A 17,564-nucleotide genomic window follows, 5' to 3' on the forward strand; every position below is an offset into this window, starting at 1 on the left:
ATAACTGAACGCGCAGAAAAAATGTCTAAAAAGCTGGCAACAAAAGTGAGTATACCCATAAGTGAAAATGTCCAAATTGGACCCAAAGTGTCAATATTTTGTGTGGCCACCATTATTTTCCAGCACTGCCTTAACCCTCTTGGGCATGGAGTTAGTTCACTAGAGTTTCACAGGTTGCCACTGGAGTCCTCTTCCACTCCTCCATGATGACATCATGGAGCTGGTGGATGTTAGAGACCTTGCGCTCCACTACCTTCCGTTTGAGTATGCCCCACAGATGCTCAATAGGGTTTAGGTCTGGAGACATGCTTGGCCAGTCCATCACCTTTACCCTCAGCTTCTTTAGCAAGACGTGTGTTTGGGGTCGTTATCATGTTGGAATACTGCACTGCGGCCCAGTCTCTGAAGGGAGGGGCTCATGCTCTGCTTCAGTATGTCACAGTACATGTTGGCATTCATGGTTCCCTCAATGAACTGTAGCTCCCCAGTGCCAGCAGCACTCATGCAGGCCCAGACTATGACACTCCCACCACCATGCTTGACTGTAGGCAAGACACACTTGTCTTTGTACTCCTCACCTGGTTGCCGCCACACACTTGAGACCATCTGAACCAAATAAGTTTATCTTGGTCTCATCAGACCACAGGACATGGTTCCAGTAATCCATGTCCTTAGTCTGCTTGTCTTCAGCAAACTGTTTGCGGGCTTTCTTGTGCATCATCTTTAGGAGAGGCTTCCTTTTGGGATGCAGCCATGCAGACCAATTTGATGCAGTGTGCGGCATATGGTCTGAGCACTGACAGGCTAACTCCCCCACCCCTTCAACCTCTGCAGCAATGCTTGCAGCACTCATACGTCTATTTCCCAAGACAACCTTTGGATATGACGCTGAGCATGTGCACTCAACTTCTTTGGTCGACCATGGTGAGGCCTGTTCTGAGTGAAACCTGTCTTGTTAAACCGCTGTATGGTCTTGGCCGCTGTGCTGCATCTCAGTTTCAGGATCTTGGCACTCTTCTTATAGTCTAGGCCATCTTTATGCAGAGCAACAATTCATTTTTTCAGATCCTCAGATAGTTCCTTGCCATGAGGTGCCATGTTGAACTTCCAGTGACCAGTAGGAGAAAGTGAGAGTGATAACACCAAATTAAACACACCTGCTCCCCATTCACTCCTGAGACCTTGTAACACTAACGAGTCACATGACACCGGAGAGGGAAAATGGCTAATTGAGCCCAATTTGGACATTTTCACTTAGGGGTGTACTCACTTTTGTTGCCAGCGGTTTAGATATTAATGGCTGTGTGTTGAGTTATTTTGAGCGGACAGCAAATTTACACTGTTATACAAGCTGTACACTCACTACTTTACATTGTAGCAAAGTGTCATTTCTTCAGTGTTGTTACATGAAAAGATATAATAAAATATTTACAAAAATGTGAGGGTGTACTCAATTATTTATATATATATATAATAATGTTTGGGGGTTCGAAGTAGTTTTCTAGCAAAAAAATTTTGTTTTTTTACATGTAGGAGGGGAATATTAGAATTGGCCCGGACTGGAAGGGGACAAGGTGACAGTAGGAGAGAGTTTACCTGACCAGGCTGTTGCTGGTCTTTCATTGTCCAGTTAGAAGTGACTGAAGCAGGCTAAATATAACTAAGGCTAAGTTCACACTGGCATTAAAAGCAGGCATTTGAGAGGCGGTAAAAACGCCATACAATGGACAGTGCTATGTGCTGTTTACACTATAGGGCATTTGGGGAGCATTTTTAACTCTTGTAAAATGCTTGGAAAAATTCCAGTCTAACGTCCATATTAAAGCTCATTAACACGAGTCTAACACCCATACTAATGCTATGGGAACATTTGTTAAGCGTTAGAAATTTAGTCAAGTGTGAATAGGCCCTAAGCCTGGGTTCACACTGATGCAAATTTACAGCGGGTTTGATGCGTTTAGGAGCACACAGATTCTCAGGTTGTGTAAAAAGCATAGTATTCCATGGCTTTGGTTCACATCTGTGCATGGCGAATTTGGTGCAAGAAAAAAAAATGTACCTGTGCATGTTGACTGCGGGTGCGATGCAAATTCCTATGGTGCAGTCTTCATAGGCTTCAAATGAACTTGCAGTAAACTCGCAGCACACAGTTCATATCTCTGCGGATTGTCCACCACAAAATCCAAGACAAATCCACACCTCACACAGGACAAAAAAAAAAACTGATCAAATTTGCAGTACATCACATCACTATAGTGTGAACCTAGGCTAAAAGAGATCAAGAAACCGGTAGTTGTCATTATTTGTAATTTAGCTTTAGAAAAAAATAAATAAAAAAATGGGCTGCTCCGTCTAAAATGCCTGGGCCTATTTTTTTGTCCCAGTTGGGGCTTGAGCAAAAGCATCAGGTTGCACCTCTTTGGATACTTTCCTGATTGGGCACAAGATGGCCAGACTGCATTCTGTTCTCCCGCAACAGACGCTGTTGGTTCGGCTGGAATCTGTTTCTTCCCGTTATTGGAAACAGTGAGTGTGCCTGGCTGGGTAGATAGGACCACCGGGTCTATTGTGAACTGTTGCTGCATTACTTCAATACAAGTTTTATATTGCACCTGTGAATTATTGCCACCGCACTATGCTGCACCCCATTTACATGTTGATGTAAATTTCCACTGTGTGTGTATGCATGTGTGTGGGTATATACAGTTGTGCTCATAAGTTTACATACCCTGGCAGAATTTATGATTTCTTGGCAATTTTTCAGAGAATATGAATGATAACACAAAAACTTTTCTTTCACTCATGGTTAGCGTTTGGCTGAAGCCATTTATTATCAATCAACTGTGTTTACTCTTTTTAAATCAAAATGGCAACAGAAACTACCCAAATGACCCTGATCAAAAGTTTATATACCCCAGTTGTTAATACTGTGTATTTCACCCTTTAACATCAATGACAGCTTGAAGTCTTTTGTGGTATTTGTGGATGAGGCTCTTTATTTTCTCAGATGGTAAAGCTGCCCATTCCTCTTGGCAAAAAGCCTTCAGTTCCTGTAAATTCTTGGGCTGTCTTGCATGAACTGCACATTTGCGATCTCCCCAGAGTGGCTCAATGATATTGAGGTCAGGAGACTTAGATGGCCACTCCAGAACCTTCACTTTATTCTGCTGTAGCCAATGACAGGTCGACTTGGCCTTGTGTTTTGGATCATTGCCATGTTGGAATGTCCAAGTACGTCCCGGGCGGCACGGTGGTATAGTCGGTAGCACTCTCGCCTAGCAATAAAAAGGGTCGCTGGTTCGAATCCCAACCATGACACTACCTACCTGGAGTTTGCATGTTCTCCCTGTGCCTGCATGGGTTTCCTCCGGGTACTCCGGTTTCCTCCCACACTCCAAAGACATGCTCGTAGGTTAATTGGCTTCTGTCCATAATAAATTGGCCCTAGTGTGTGGGTTGGGGACCTTGGATTGTGGGCTCCTTGGAGGTGGGGACCAATGTGTGTGTGGAGCACTGTGTAAAAATTGACGGCACTATATGGGTACCTTAAATAAAATAAAAATAGATGGGCATCTTGATGGGTCACAATGTAAAGGGATGGGGACAATTGTTGACCCACACTCAGGATGGACTGGTGTCTTTATTCAACCTTACTAACTATGTCCCATGCGCAGCTTCCTGGCTGATGAATGCTAATGTTCCTCCAGTATTTTTTGATAACATACTGCATTCATCTTGTTAACAGTTTTGACCAAATTTCCTGTGCCTTTGTAGATCACACATCCCCAAAACATCAGCGAGCCACCCCTGTACCTTTCATCATAGGCCTTGTTGACTCCTCTCCAAATGTAGCGTTTATGGTTGTGGCCAAAAAGCTAAAGTTTGGTCAATTCACTCCAAATGACTTTGTGCCAGAAGGTTTGTGTCATGAACAGGTGTGACCAGAACTGTGTGATCTGCGACAGAGAACACCCAAACGTAAATAAGTGAAAATATAATAATTTATTAAAGTAAGTGAGTAATATAGAACAACCAACTCCAATATGACACAGTGCAATAACCAACCACAGACAGAGACCCACAAATAACAACAGACAGATAAGTACAATAAATGGGAAATACCAGGATCATAAACAATAGCCAGGCCAGGGTCATACACAACAGATCAGCAGATGGACAGGGGATGTTTCCAGAGACATAAACGTAAGCCAGGCCAAGGTCATACACAGGGAGATCAGCAGATGGGGTTAGAACACAGGACAGGGAGAGGATGGATGGATGGATCAGACTGCAGGCAGGGATGCAAGGTGACAGGGAGACAGGATCAGGTTCAGGGCACAGGATCAGGTTAAGGGCACAGGATCAGGTTAAGGGCACAGGATCAGATCGCTAGCAGGTCAGGAGGCAATGAAGAAATCAAGGTAAACATGTGAGTGCTTGCCGGGTATTTATAGGCCTGTGATTGGCCTCAAGTGACACCTGATTGTAGGAGGTACTGTCTGCTCCACACTGCCAAGATCCATCCGCTGGTGGATGCCAGTACTGCGGCCCAAAGATGACATAACATTAACAGGGAAAAGCTCTCCTGACAGTTCCAAACTGCCAGGAGACACCTGCTGGTGGACCTCAGTACTGCATGCCAAATAACAGATATTACCAGCGTATGGATCATTTCCTGACAGTTTGAGGCTTGTCTGTGTGCTGTTTGGTGTTTTGTAAGTGGCCTTTGCGTAGTAATGGCTTTCTTCTGGCGACTCGACCATGCAGCCTATCTTTCTTCAAGCGCCTACTTATTGTGCATCTTGAAACAGCCACACCACATGTTTTCAGAGAGTCCTGTATTTCACCCAAAGTTATTTGTGGGTTTTTCTTTGCATCCCAAACAATTTTCCTGGCAATTGTGGCTGAAATTTTAGTTGGTCTACCTGACCGTGGTTTGGTTTCAACGGAACCCCTCATTTTCCACTTCTTGATTAGGGTTTGAACACTGCTGATTATCATTCTCAATTCCTTGTTTTTTTTTCCATTTCCTGTTTTATATAGTTCAATTACCTTTTCCCGCAGATCCTTTGACAATTCTTTTGTTTTCCCCATGACTCAGAATCCAGAAACGTCAGTGCAGCACTGGATGAAAGATGCAAGGGTCTGTCAGGAGTCCAGAAACACATTTACCTTTTATACACACACACACACTAATTATAAGCAAACAGATCACAGGCGAGGATTGTTACCTTTAATAGCCATTCAAACCCCTTTTTGTCAACTTGTGTGCATGTTATCATGCCAAAATCACCAGGGTATGTAAACTTTTGATCAGAGTCATTTGGGTAGTTTCTGTTGCCATTATGATTTAAAAAGAGTAAACACAGTTGATTGATAATAAATGGCTTCAGTCAAACACTAACCATGAGTGAAAGAAATGTGTTTGTGTTATCATTCACATTATCTGGAAAATGGCCAAGATCTGCCAGGGTATGTAAACTTATGAGCACAACTGTGTGTATATATATATATATATATATATATATATATATATATATATATACAGTATCTCACAATAGTGGGTACACCTCACATTTTTCTGAATATTTTATTATATCTTTTCATATGACAACACTGAGGAAATGACACTTTGCTACAATGTAAAGTAGTGAGTGTACAGCTTGTATAACAGAGATTGGTGTCAGTAGGGCAGTGGAAGGTTTTAGAATTTTTATATTTTTATTATTTTATATTTTATTATTTTTTACATTTTTTTTTTATATACTTTTTTTTTTTTTTTTACAATTTTTTTAGGAGCCCTGTTAGGGGGCTTTGGTGAAACATCAGGGGTCTAAACAGGGGGAATATGCACCAAACAGGGTGATTTGGGTGTGCCCAGGCACACCTGGCACACCCTGTGTGCACATCTATGTGCACCATGCTGACAGTAGGAAAGAGCAGAGCCAGCAATGGGATGGCTCATCACTGTGCTGCTGCATGTTCAATATCCAGTCACAGGCAGGGAACAGAGATGTGATCTAGCTGTACTGCTTACAACTATTTTAAACCCAAATCAAAAATGTAATATATTGCAGCTTACCAATCCTTACAGTAAATGTGGTGGCTGCATTTGTTTCCTTTTTTAGGCTTTTTTTTTAGCAACATGCTTTCTATTTGAGAGCCATTTCACCAAAAGAAGCGACTGGTGTGCTGTGCAATGTGGCGGGACAACTGCAGTGCCGATCCTAGTGCATCGCATTGTTCCTTTTTTTTTTTTTAAACAAACTTTATTAAAACTGTCACACCAAGTGACATTTCATAAAATTCCATTGGCCACCATGAAGTGTAAGGTGGATTGTCTTGCACTGCACTGTGTTGGAAAAAAGTGTGGCCTGCGATACTGCTTTTCAGCACACACAACAATGTGGTGATGTGAACTGGGCACATAGGAGACAAGGCATTTTGGCTTGGCTTGCGGTGGGACTGCGCTGGAATAGTCGCTGAATGCAGTTTCACCACCCCTGGTGTGAACTGACCCCCAGGGTGCCCTCGGGTATCTTAATGTGTTTCAGATGTGTTTCTTGGTGATCTGAAAGGCTGGGAGACTTGTAACTGTGCTTTTCTTTATGGCGGTACCCCCACAGGGGCCACTTAGATATTGGTTTGCCCGAGTCTCCCACTGATTAATCCACAGTCCGTTACAGGATATTTTCACACAGCCAGGTGCACACACTTTTCCTCTCATTATATCCAATGACCAGTCTAGGGGATTTATTTTTCTATTTTATTTAGAGAACTTGGATAGGAGAAGGGATTTAGTAGAATACTCCAAATTAAAGTGTAACACATTAAAACATTCCCCTCTGGGTGATCTATGTACATTGCAAGGGTTATAACAACCTTTGTTGCAGATTCCTACCTTTTGTTATTCTGAAGAAATCCATGTGTGTTTGTCTGTGCCTCTGTAGGTCTAATGGGAGTGGTTTCAGAATTATCAGTCAGCTGTGGCAGCTGAAGAGCACTAATGAGAAAAGATGCTGGGCCTACATTCCTTTAGACATGTTCTTAATGGAAATATCTCACCAAAAAATGACACTTTTGTTGCAGGGGAAGCCTGAAATCTGACTTGTATCTTAGGCAGACTTCTGCAAAAATTGGTGAGCCAATCACACAAGCAGGAAATGAAGTTTCTGGGGAGTGATCAGTACTGTGTACAGAACAACTCCATGTAGCCATATTGCATTGCATTTATAGAAAATTACAGAGTTGCAGATTGAAAAGGAAAGGTCATTTTTAAAAACATTCAATTACAATATGACTTGTATCGTAATTGTACACGCTATATTATTTTTTCTTTGTTTGCTATTTTTTTCCCCCACGAAAGTGGAGTTACCCTTTAACTATTCACAGTTGAGGATAACTCTCTCAATAGAACTGTGTAGCAGATTATCAGTAGGACCATACAGCAGCAGTATTGCATGAACAAGTCCCTTTGTAGCAGAAGGAACTCTGTACTGTCACAAGGCTTCTGAAGCACCAACAGCAGCCTTCCTCAGCAGTACCAGACAGGATCCGCAGACATCCTCCAGCTCTCACAAGAACCATGGGTTGCAGCTTCAGTGTTTCAGCCCACCTGAGGCTGCGCGGCAGCCTACGTTGGGGAGCGGTAGCAGTCCCCTCCCCACCTGGACCTCTCTCTCTGGAGGAAGACCCAGGTGCTCAGCAAATATAAATACAGTCACCCAGCATGCATTTGGGCACATCCACTTCTAATTGGCCAGGGCTGTGTGGACATCCATGTTCTCATCTGTAAGGTTTCCTCCCACTGTCTGGTACCTTCCATAGCTACTACACCAGTGTGAAACATCAAGACAGAATGAGCAGCACCAGAGCACACTGAGCAGACTCTATCAGTCAATCACAGTTCTCTGTTAAGCAGACAGCAAATACATTTGCCTTGCTGTCTCCCTGTTAAGCAGAGAAACCAAAAACGATATACACTCACTTTAGCCCCTACCTAAGAGGGCGCTTCACCAATAAAACACATGTAGATGCAAACTGAATATGTTTTGCTTTTCTACAATTAGCTTAATAAAGTTCAGCTCCCTATTTACCTAACCGTTGTCTTTTTATTCTATAGGCCCCCAACAGTCACAAACTGAACACAGATACAATAAGCTGCTGCAAAGAGATCTATGTACCCTGTATAGAATATAGGAAGCTTTCTACAAGCCAACCCCTCCCCCTCCTCTCTGAGCCAACAAACAGCTTTTTTTTCACATTGACATTGCTCTGCAAGCGAACATCTGTGCAGGTTTTTTGACCTTAGCGCTCTTATTTAAGGCAAAGCCAAACACTGGCTGCCCATGCAGCCATCTATGCAGCCGCTAAATTGCTATTGTTTGTTTTAAGTATATGGCAATTAGAGAATGATAGTTTCTCTCACACAGCAAATAATAGCCTCATATATCAATACAAGGGGAATGTAGTTTCTGTGCACAGCAATGACCTATATTTATCTTCTGTGTGACTGTGTCAGATGTAGCAGCAATGTATCTTGAATTCATCAGGGAGCATTTTCCACTATGAAAACAAGGAATAAGGGGGGGATCTGGTAAATGCTATGCTTTGTTAATGTTTATTTTTTTTTTACTTAGAAATGCATTTCATTGGTTGGGTATAGTTTTGTATCTTGCAGCCTCTATGTACTCTAATTTTCATCAGCTTCTACATTCTTCATTCTTTTGCTCTCTTCCTCTTTATCTTTCAGCCCACTGCCTTTGATTACTGCTATATCTCCCTCTAATCTCCCTGCCTGTCTCCCCCTCCTTGGCAGTGTGAGGATCATTTACATATTTATCACCTATTTCCACTTGCCTGACTTTCTCTGCTTTCTAAATTTTCCTCTTGTTATCTCGGTTTTATATCCTCAGAAATCTAGCATCTCTTTCTTACATGCCCATATTTGACATTTTGTCTTTCTTCTGTATATGCATTTCTTTTCTACCTCCGAGCATCTGCCTTTCTTTCCTTTTCTCCCTCCTATTTCCTTCGCTGCTGACATAGCCTTGTCTCTTTTTCTTTCAGATTCTGGTGGCAGCTGGAGACGGACAGAAACAGAGACGGATTCATCTCTTGAAATCTACATCCCAGGGCACAGAGGCGGCTGGCACACTTATATACACAATCTCTGTCCTCTGTTCCCTGTCACCCTTTCCGTTCATTTTAACTTTTCACCGCTTGATAGAAAAACACTGGAAAACACAAACGAGTAACTGTTGGTCGCTCACGGGGAGCTAGCTGTTTGATCAGATACTATTATTGAAAAGAGACTTGTTCTCATATCCTGTCCCATAGAACATGATGTGCAGAATTTTGTCCAGGACTGTCATAAACGGACTGCGCTAAGCTTGGGCACAAATCTACAGTCGGATATCATATCTTCCTCTGGCCCATCATTCTTGTTTTTTTGCAACATGTCATACTGGTGGTTCTTTTTGACACTAGTTCCTTTCTTCTGGTACCTCCCACCAGGGGCAGAGAGTGATTGCTGGCTGATTGAAGGTGACAAGGGTTATGTCTGGCTAGCCATCTGTAGCCAGAATCAACCACCATATGAAACCATACCCCAGCATATCAACAGTACAGTTCATGATCTTAGGCTTAATGAAAATAAGTTAAAGATTATTGGCTATGCTTCCCTCTCTCGCTTTGGAAATCTAACAGACCTCAATCTCACAAAAAATGAGATCTCATATATTGAGGATGGAGCCTTTTTGGGACAATCTAACTTACAAATCCTGCAGCTTGGGTATAATAAATTGACTAATTTATCAGAGGGAATGTTAAGGGGTATGCCCAGACTACAGTTCCTTTTTGTGCAGCACAATTTGATAGAGGTGGTGACACCAGGAGCTTTCTCAGAGTGTCCTAGCCTTATAAGCATTGATTTATCCTCTAACCGACTCACAAAGTTAGATAGTATTACCTTTATCAGTCTTCAAGCACTTATGGCATGTGAACTGGCAGGAAATCCTTTTCATTGCAACTGTGAACTTTATGGATTTCTTGGCTGGTTAGTCATGTTCAACAATTTTACTCGTAATTATGACCGCTTGCAATGTGAAAGCCCCAGAGAATTTGCAGGTTACCCACTTCTCAGCCCCAGGCCTCACCATAGTCGAAATGCCATAACTGTCCTTCAAGCGCAGTGCAAGAATGGAGCCTATATACCACGTGAAAGGCCAACTCCTTTCATACCAAACTCCTTGCCGGATACAGATGAAAATTCTGGTTATAGTCCTGGGGATCTTCTTTCATCTGAGCCAACCCCCACTTCTACCACAGATTCTTCTGGCATACCCACTATTGAAATTCACCATGTAACAGGGAGTTCAGCTACTCTAATTGTCACTATTCCATCTCCTTTTAAAAAGATGTACATTCTGGTACAGTACAACAACAGTTTTGTATATGATGTTACAACCCTGAAGCACAGGAAAGAGTTTATAACCTTGGATAAGCTGAAGGCTCATGTCAACTATACTTTCTGTGTAGCATCCATTCGGAACTCCAAGAGGTACAACCATACTTGCCTGTTTGTTTTTACTCGGTCCAAGGATAATGAAGAACGTTCTCCCAACACTTCTACCACCACTCACTATATTATGACTATATTAGGTTGCCTCTTTGGCATGGTCATCATTTTGGGAGTAGTCTACTACTGTCTAAGAAAAAAGAGAATGCAAGAGGAGAAGAAAAAATCCCTTAATGTGAAAAAGACTATTCTTGAAATGCGTTATGGTTCAGATGTTGACCCTTGTATTGGACCTCATTCTTCCCAGAAGTTCTCAGAACATCCTATTCCGATCTCCCGTATATCTTCACTGCCAACATCTGTTGGACTTGGAAGTGGAGGGGAGAAAGGAATGCCTTCCAAGTCAATGAACTCTCAGATGGGAACACCAAAAGGTCCAAAGGGGACAAATTATATGGAAGTACGAAGTGCAGAAGGACTAGACAGAAATCACAGAGGCATTTCAGGAGAAGAGGATGAAGAAGACTTTCGAGAATTGGATAATGGTGAAGGCTCAGCAGCTGAAATATCCACTATTGCCAAAGAAGTGGATAAAGTGAACCAAATTATCAATAACTGTATTGATGCCCTAAAACTTGACACAGCTTCTTTTTTAGGGGGGGGGGACCCGGAGCTGGGCTACGATTGCCAGTCAATTCCAGCCAGCTCTTCGGGTCATTTGGAAAGGTTGAGCTTCCTCTCTCCTCCCTACAAGGAAGGTGTCCATCCTCTCCAGCGCCAGCTGAGCGCAGATGCTGCCACAGTGGGAAAGAAACGCTGCAGCATTTCGTCTAGTGGCTCCATTAAGAGTGCCAGAGTTTTTAGCTTGGATGTCCCTGATCAGCCTTTAAAGTGTGACTCCAAATATATTGAGAAAAGCAGCCCCCTCAACAGTCCCTTGGACCGCCTTCCTCTTGTGTCCTCTGCAGGAGTTCACCATTTAGATGTCAAGCCTTCCTATCACTGTAGTGAGCATCGTCACTCCTTCCCTGCTCTTTATTATGAAGAAAGTGCTGATACATTAAGCCAGAGAGTGAGCTTTCTGAAACCCCTTTCTCGTACCAAGAGAGACTCCAGCTATTCCCAGCTGTCACCCAGACACCATTTCTCTGGATACTCCTCTAGCCCAGAATACTCAACTGAAAACACCCACAAGATATGGGAGCGCTTCCGTCCTTACAAAAAACACACACGAGAAGAGGTCTACATAGCAGCTGGACATGCTTTGCGCAAAAAAGTCCAGTTTGCCAAAGGGGAGGACTTGCATGACATTTTGGATTACTGGAAAGGAGTGTCTGCTCAGCAGAAACTGTAACTGACACCTAAGAGGGTGTTAAAGGCCGGACAGGGCTGTGGACATGTTGAGAATTGTGGTGCTGAGGCACTGCAGTTTGCAGTTAAAGTTTACATTGGAGGTGGGGATGTACCCTTGTAAAAGGAGAGGAGAAAATTTGATTTCTGGGTTCTGCACAGGGAATTTTCTGGCACAGACCTCCTCCCCTTTTTTTAACACTCCCCCCCCCCCCCCCGTCTCCATACACTGTAGTGGTGACTTTCCATTTATACATTTTGGTTTTAGAGTTATTTTTATGAATAATATTATTATGATTAAAAAATGCCCATAGCCCAAAATGTTGCAAGCTGAATTCAAGCCCTAGCAAGGGAGAAAATAGCCATCTCTGATGTAGTCAGTCATGTAAAATAATATTCTTATATTGTTCCTTCTTCAATGTTTGTATGACTTGAAGGCAATTCTTTGTGACACAAATTGGCTGTGGATCTGCAGTTTAATGATACCGGGATTTGTATTCCAAGAGCTTTGGAGAAAAGGCTGTTCTGCTTACATTAATGATTACAGTGACCTTAAATGATACCTGTCATCATAAGATAAAAATAACTATTGCTATTATATCAATACTGCAGGGTGCACTGGTATGGTAACTATCATAGCTAGGATAAAGGAGGACCAGAGTGATGGTAATAAACTGTATTAAAGTGAGAGTAAGATCTCAAACTGAGAGTTTTCAGGCATGTTCCAAATTTCAGAAGAAATTAATCTATTTGAAGTCTGCATGCTGCTGGGAAAAGGTGTGCTTACAAAGACTTGGGGGAGGAAGACGCATTAGCCTAGATAGCAACTAGGAATTGTTTCTAAAAGAAGTGGCTAACTCAGCATAGTTTTTGACATGTTATTGAATGTGTATTAAAGGGGAACTGCAGCCAGGTTAAGTTACATAATATTAGATTGTGTGCAATTCATATATTGTTTTTCAAGCAACAAATCATGACCAGCAGCACATAGGCTTGTCCACTGTAGGGTCTAGGATGAAGTGTATCTGCAATGGTTTATAATTCTGCACATCACAGACAAGTTAGTGACACTGATGGACTACAACAGGTAAAAGGTTATGTGGGTTTTTCTATTTTCGTGAGATGGCGTGCCACAAAAGCAATGGATACATTGATGTGCTACAATTTGTTTTATTTGGCATTTTCTTTTAATTGAAAACCTTTGGAAAATGTATACTGCCTCAACTGGAATGTGCCATGTAGTATGAGCAAGGCAAACCAAGCTGTGGTACTTCATATCTCTCCGTAAGCTTTATGGCAGCCAGATAGAAGATCTTTACCATCACAAAAATACCTGTATTTCGAAAGAGTTATTAGAAAACTATTGTGATAATCTAGAAACAATTTACTAAAAAGTGCATCACAATACAATACCACTGGAATTCCTACATATAACTTTTTCAAACATTAAGAAGCCCATTCTAATGAGACAGGCTTCATGGCCCCTTATTTTTAACTACATGTTTTCTGCAACAAAGCCAAAACTTTTATGGTCTTTTAGAAACATGCTAATTCATTTTAAACAGGGAACATCCATAAGGAGATTTATTGTATGTGTAACGCTAAACAAAATGTGAAATATTGGACTTTATCACGTTTTTCTTGGTAATGAAAAATGCAGTAGCATGAAAGAATAAATATATTACTATAGGAGTTAAAAATTGGCACCATGTTCCCATTTGCTTAGGTGCAGTGGATCTTTAATATATGGCTAACAGGAATTTGTTAGCACCACTTATTGTATTTAGCCTAATGTGTACATGATTAGCAGCAGAGCAAAAGGTGATGGGCCTAGGCACACTGCGCTTTTTTCCCTTTCAGGAGTCCCCTTTAAGTCCTTTCCATTCATTTTACAGGCATTGAAAAGTCATCATGGCATTTACAAATATCTATACCTATACCATCTTTGATGGAACAATTGCAACTTTTGGATCCTAAATAGCAAGATCATACAAACAAGCCTAGCTTTGGCTATAAGTAAAAAATTATATATCTATTTTCTGATTATATGGACTTGAGGATGTGTTAAGCGTTTTAAATTTACATTGAAAGCTAACTGAAGATACCGACTTTATAAAATAAACACTGCATGCTGCAGTTTTAGCACATTGTTCTCAGTTTGTAATAAAAGATGTATGTTTAACTTACAGTGTGCAAGGTTAAAATTAAGCCTTACAGTATCACACAGCAGTGGAGACATACTCACTACAGGTTAATAAAGAGAAAAATCTTAAATAGGAGCTTTTGTTTTTCTGTTACCTCCTGAATTGATGATATTTACCTGTTTTATATGTTCTCCCTGGTGTCCTCCACTTGACGAAGTCAGCTTGCAACATCACTTACTCTAGTGCATGGGCTTACCTTTGTCACCTCTACATTGCCCTGTGTTTTCTTGACTTTTTAGAAGCTGACTAATATTTCTTAGGTTATTTTTTATCTTTATAACTGTACCTATTGCTTACAAGCAGTGGACGTGTCTATTTTGTAATCAAAACCAATATCCAGCCTATCAGCTCACTTGAAAGTGGTGATATCAGTGAATACTGCTTCACGAATATCGATTCAGAACACAAAATGGCTGCATCCATTGTTGGTAGGTGAGAGGAGCACTTTATGTTTTTTTTTGCTGTATTTTCAAAGACATGGTTTGTTTTTGGCTTCTTGTTTTATGTTTTTTTTTTTCTTTTTTTTTCTGGGTGGAATTGGGAGCGTGGGAGGGTTTGGGAGAAAGGGATGGAGCGACTTGTACACAAGGTTTTGGGCCAATAATTTTCAAAGGAGGAGATGGGAACTGTATTTTTTGCATGCATTAGTGTAAAAAACAAAAAAAAAAACAAAAACAAAAAAATGACAAAAAAACACAAAAGGTAAAGAAAAAAATAAATAAAAGCACTTGGCACGGTTCACTCTTAATGTATATCCAGCAGTGGTATGTGGTGACATCCTGCCTGCTGGGAATCTGCTGGTATCTAGTGGGAGAGATGAAGGTACACTGCATTAGGAAGGTACACTTACACTAGGAAGAGGTAAATTGGTATGTAATCATTTATATGCAATAGCTCATTTATATACCCCATGGCACCTTTTATCTAAATAGATTTATTACAAAAAAAATAGCAACAAATTCATTCAGTGAAAGAAGACGTTTTAAGAGCCAGCAAGAGGAACAGGATTCTGATGGCTTTCTCCCTTGTGTAACTTTAAAAAAACCCAAGCTGATTCTCTCTTATTAAATTATTCTTTACTTTATATCATTTTGCATATCAACCCTTTAGCATCTCTTCAAATGATTGCACACAGCAGAAATTAAGCCTACTGATCTGTAAAAGGTACACTACTTTACGTTATTCTCTCCTTTTTCCCCATACTACAGCCACAAGTGCTGAGCCAACTTCAGACTTTGTCACCTTCCATCAATTGCAAATTCAATAACAGGCCACACATTGCTCACCTTCTTCGCAAATCTTTGTTTAAACATTTGGCAGAAACATTCCCTAATGCATCCAGTACTCCAGTGTTTCTCAACCTTTTTTCAGTCAAGGAACCTTTTAAAATTATGGCCAATATCAAGGCACCCTCCAAAATTATGGACAGTCTCGAGGCACCCTCCAAAATATGGACAGTCTTGAGTCGCCCCTTTGTAAAATGTAAAAACTATTCTAAAGGTTTTACATAATGCAGCAACAGCAATACATGTAGGACACCCAACGTTAGAGGTGATGTATACTTCCAAAATAAATACACTTTTGCAAACTAGTACTGACTAGTATTCCAGTGTTTCTCGTCTCCCTCAGTTTTTCTCCATCACTTAGCCAACGAGACCCCAAAGCTGATGGAGAGAGGCAAGGGAGGGTCAAACAAAGATGCCTTGCAGGCAACTGACATCCTCCTTAGCAACTGATGATGCCATTGGTCTTTAAGGGGCTGGCAGCTAGAAGGCAAGTTTCATCCACCCTCTGGCTTTATGCAATTTTGGGCCAATTTTTAGGCATTTTACCAAGGCACCCATAAAGAAACCTCAAGGCACCCCAGGGTGAAAACGGCTGCAGTACTCTACGATTAAAGCCCCAGTAGGGAGTAAAAACTTAAGAAAGGAAGTGCAGGATGATGTCTTTGCCATGTGTTTGAATAAAGCTTTTTGAAAAATTAGGTGAGCTGTACATGGCCTGACAATATTGTTCTCTGATTTGTAGTTTCCAAATTACCTCAGTCTTCTGGATGTATTTATTTTAAAAGAAAGGTCTAATAAAATATGATATAGTCACATATTAATTTCAGATCTTAATTCATTTAGCACATGGTTATGCATGCCATCTTGGTGAGAAGTTTATTGATATAATCCTGCGTAGGCAACTGCTGCGTTGGACAAGAAAATCTGAGTGGGAATTTTTTCACCTATATTATCTGCCATCAGTGTTCTCATGGAGAAAGCAGATATAGATATTTTCCTGTCCTCTCCATCTGAAAATGATAATCCATAATAATCAAGCAACTGTCATTGTCAGAAGGACATTAGTAATGTTTTCCTTCTTTCTCTTATGACAGGTTTAACGTACGATCTTTTGCTTTGTGCTTTAAAATTATGTTTCCGAAGTTATTTTTTACAATTTTTAGGTTATCAGATTTCTTTTGCTTAGCTTTTACACACTTGTAAACCTTTTTGATGATTTATTCAATATCATTTCCAATTTTTTTTCTGCTTCAGTCATTGTTAACTTGAACTAAAGCACTGTAGGCCACCACCTGGCCCCATCAGAACATTAATACAGACCTCAGATGCATGTGACCGATAGTCTCACTGCCATGACAGCGCTAACAATCTGTGGTGCATCTGCACATGCAGTTGCTGTGGAAAAAACTGTATTGGGCAGTCTTCACAAACATGCCATTTCAGAGGAGGGACTATAGTAGTGAGAATGTCATTCATCTGAAGGCAAGATAATTTAATTGAAATTAAGGTTTCAATCAAGAGATTAGAGGGCATAGACTAAAGGCTTTTGTTCAAAGCACACCTTTGTGAGCTTCTCACAGTGTTCATTAGAAGCTACGACAAGGCAAATAAGGGCTGTCTCAATTCCTGATGAAGGACGTTCAGCCTCATCTACCCCGTTTTTTCCCCAGAGCAACAGGTGAAGTAGCACTACAACTTCCACTGAATGCCAAGGCTCCAGGCCAGGTGCTCAGGCTGGAAAGGCTTCTGTCCACCTCCAAAGCTTAAAACATGCAAGGAAAAGCTGGCACTCCAGTATATCAGCATAAACAGACTTCCTTTAATGTAGCGCAATAAAATACAGCTGAAAGAACAGCAGACTAATTTCAACCGTTAGGCCTTAATGATGACCATCAATAAAGCCTAATGGCCGAAACACGTTGGCTAATTTTGGGCTGTATTTTATCGTCTTACATTAAAGGAAGTTGGTTTATGATGATATACTGGAGTGTCAGCTCTTCTTTCTTTGTGTTGTGTTTCTTTTCTTCCCCAGTCCCTGGCTCGCCCCTTTCATGCATTTTAGTTCTTTCAATCATGGAGGCTCAGCATCACATGTGAGTGGTACCAACAGTGGTTTGCATGCAAATGCAGCCTGCCCAGGGATGCCCGCCTCTCCAGACTGACTTTCAATCATCAAGGAATTTTAATATGTGCATAACTTCTCCC

General features: G+C 41.2%; 1 protein-coding gene across 5 annotated transcripts in view; it reads left to right on the top strand.

Moving 5' to 3' along the window:
• Positions 1-17,167, top strand: part of ELFN2 (extracellular leucine rich repeat and fibronectin type III domain containing 2) — a 207,316-nt gene extending 190,149 nt beyond the window's left edge. For all 5 annotated transcript variants that reach the window (XM_073592471.1, XM_073592475.1, XM_073592473.1 and 2 more), the window contains one exon: positions 9,070-17,167. In XM_073592471.1, the coding sequence (XP_073448572.1) occupies positions 9,459-11,873 (2,415 nt within the window). In that variant the 5' untranslated portion in view covers positions 9,070-9,458 and the 3' untranslated portion in view covers positions 11,874-17,167. The remainder of the gene's footprint in view (positions 1-9,069) is intronic.
• The last annotated feature ends 397 nt before the right edge of the window (positions 17,168-17,564 follow it).

Source organism: Aquarana catesbeiana, linkage group LG07 (genome assembly GCF_042186555.1).
Source record: "Aquarana catesbeiana isolate 2022-GZ linkage group LG07, ASM4218655v1, whole genome shotgun sequence".
NCBI classification, from domain to species: domain Eukaryota; kingdom Metazoa; phylum Chordata; class Amphibia; order Anura; family Ranidae; genus Aquarana; species Aquarana catesbeiana.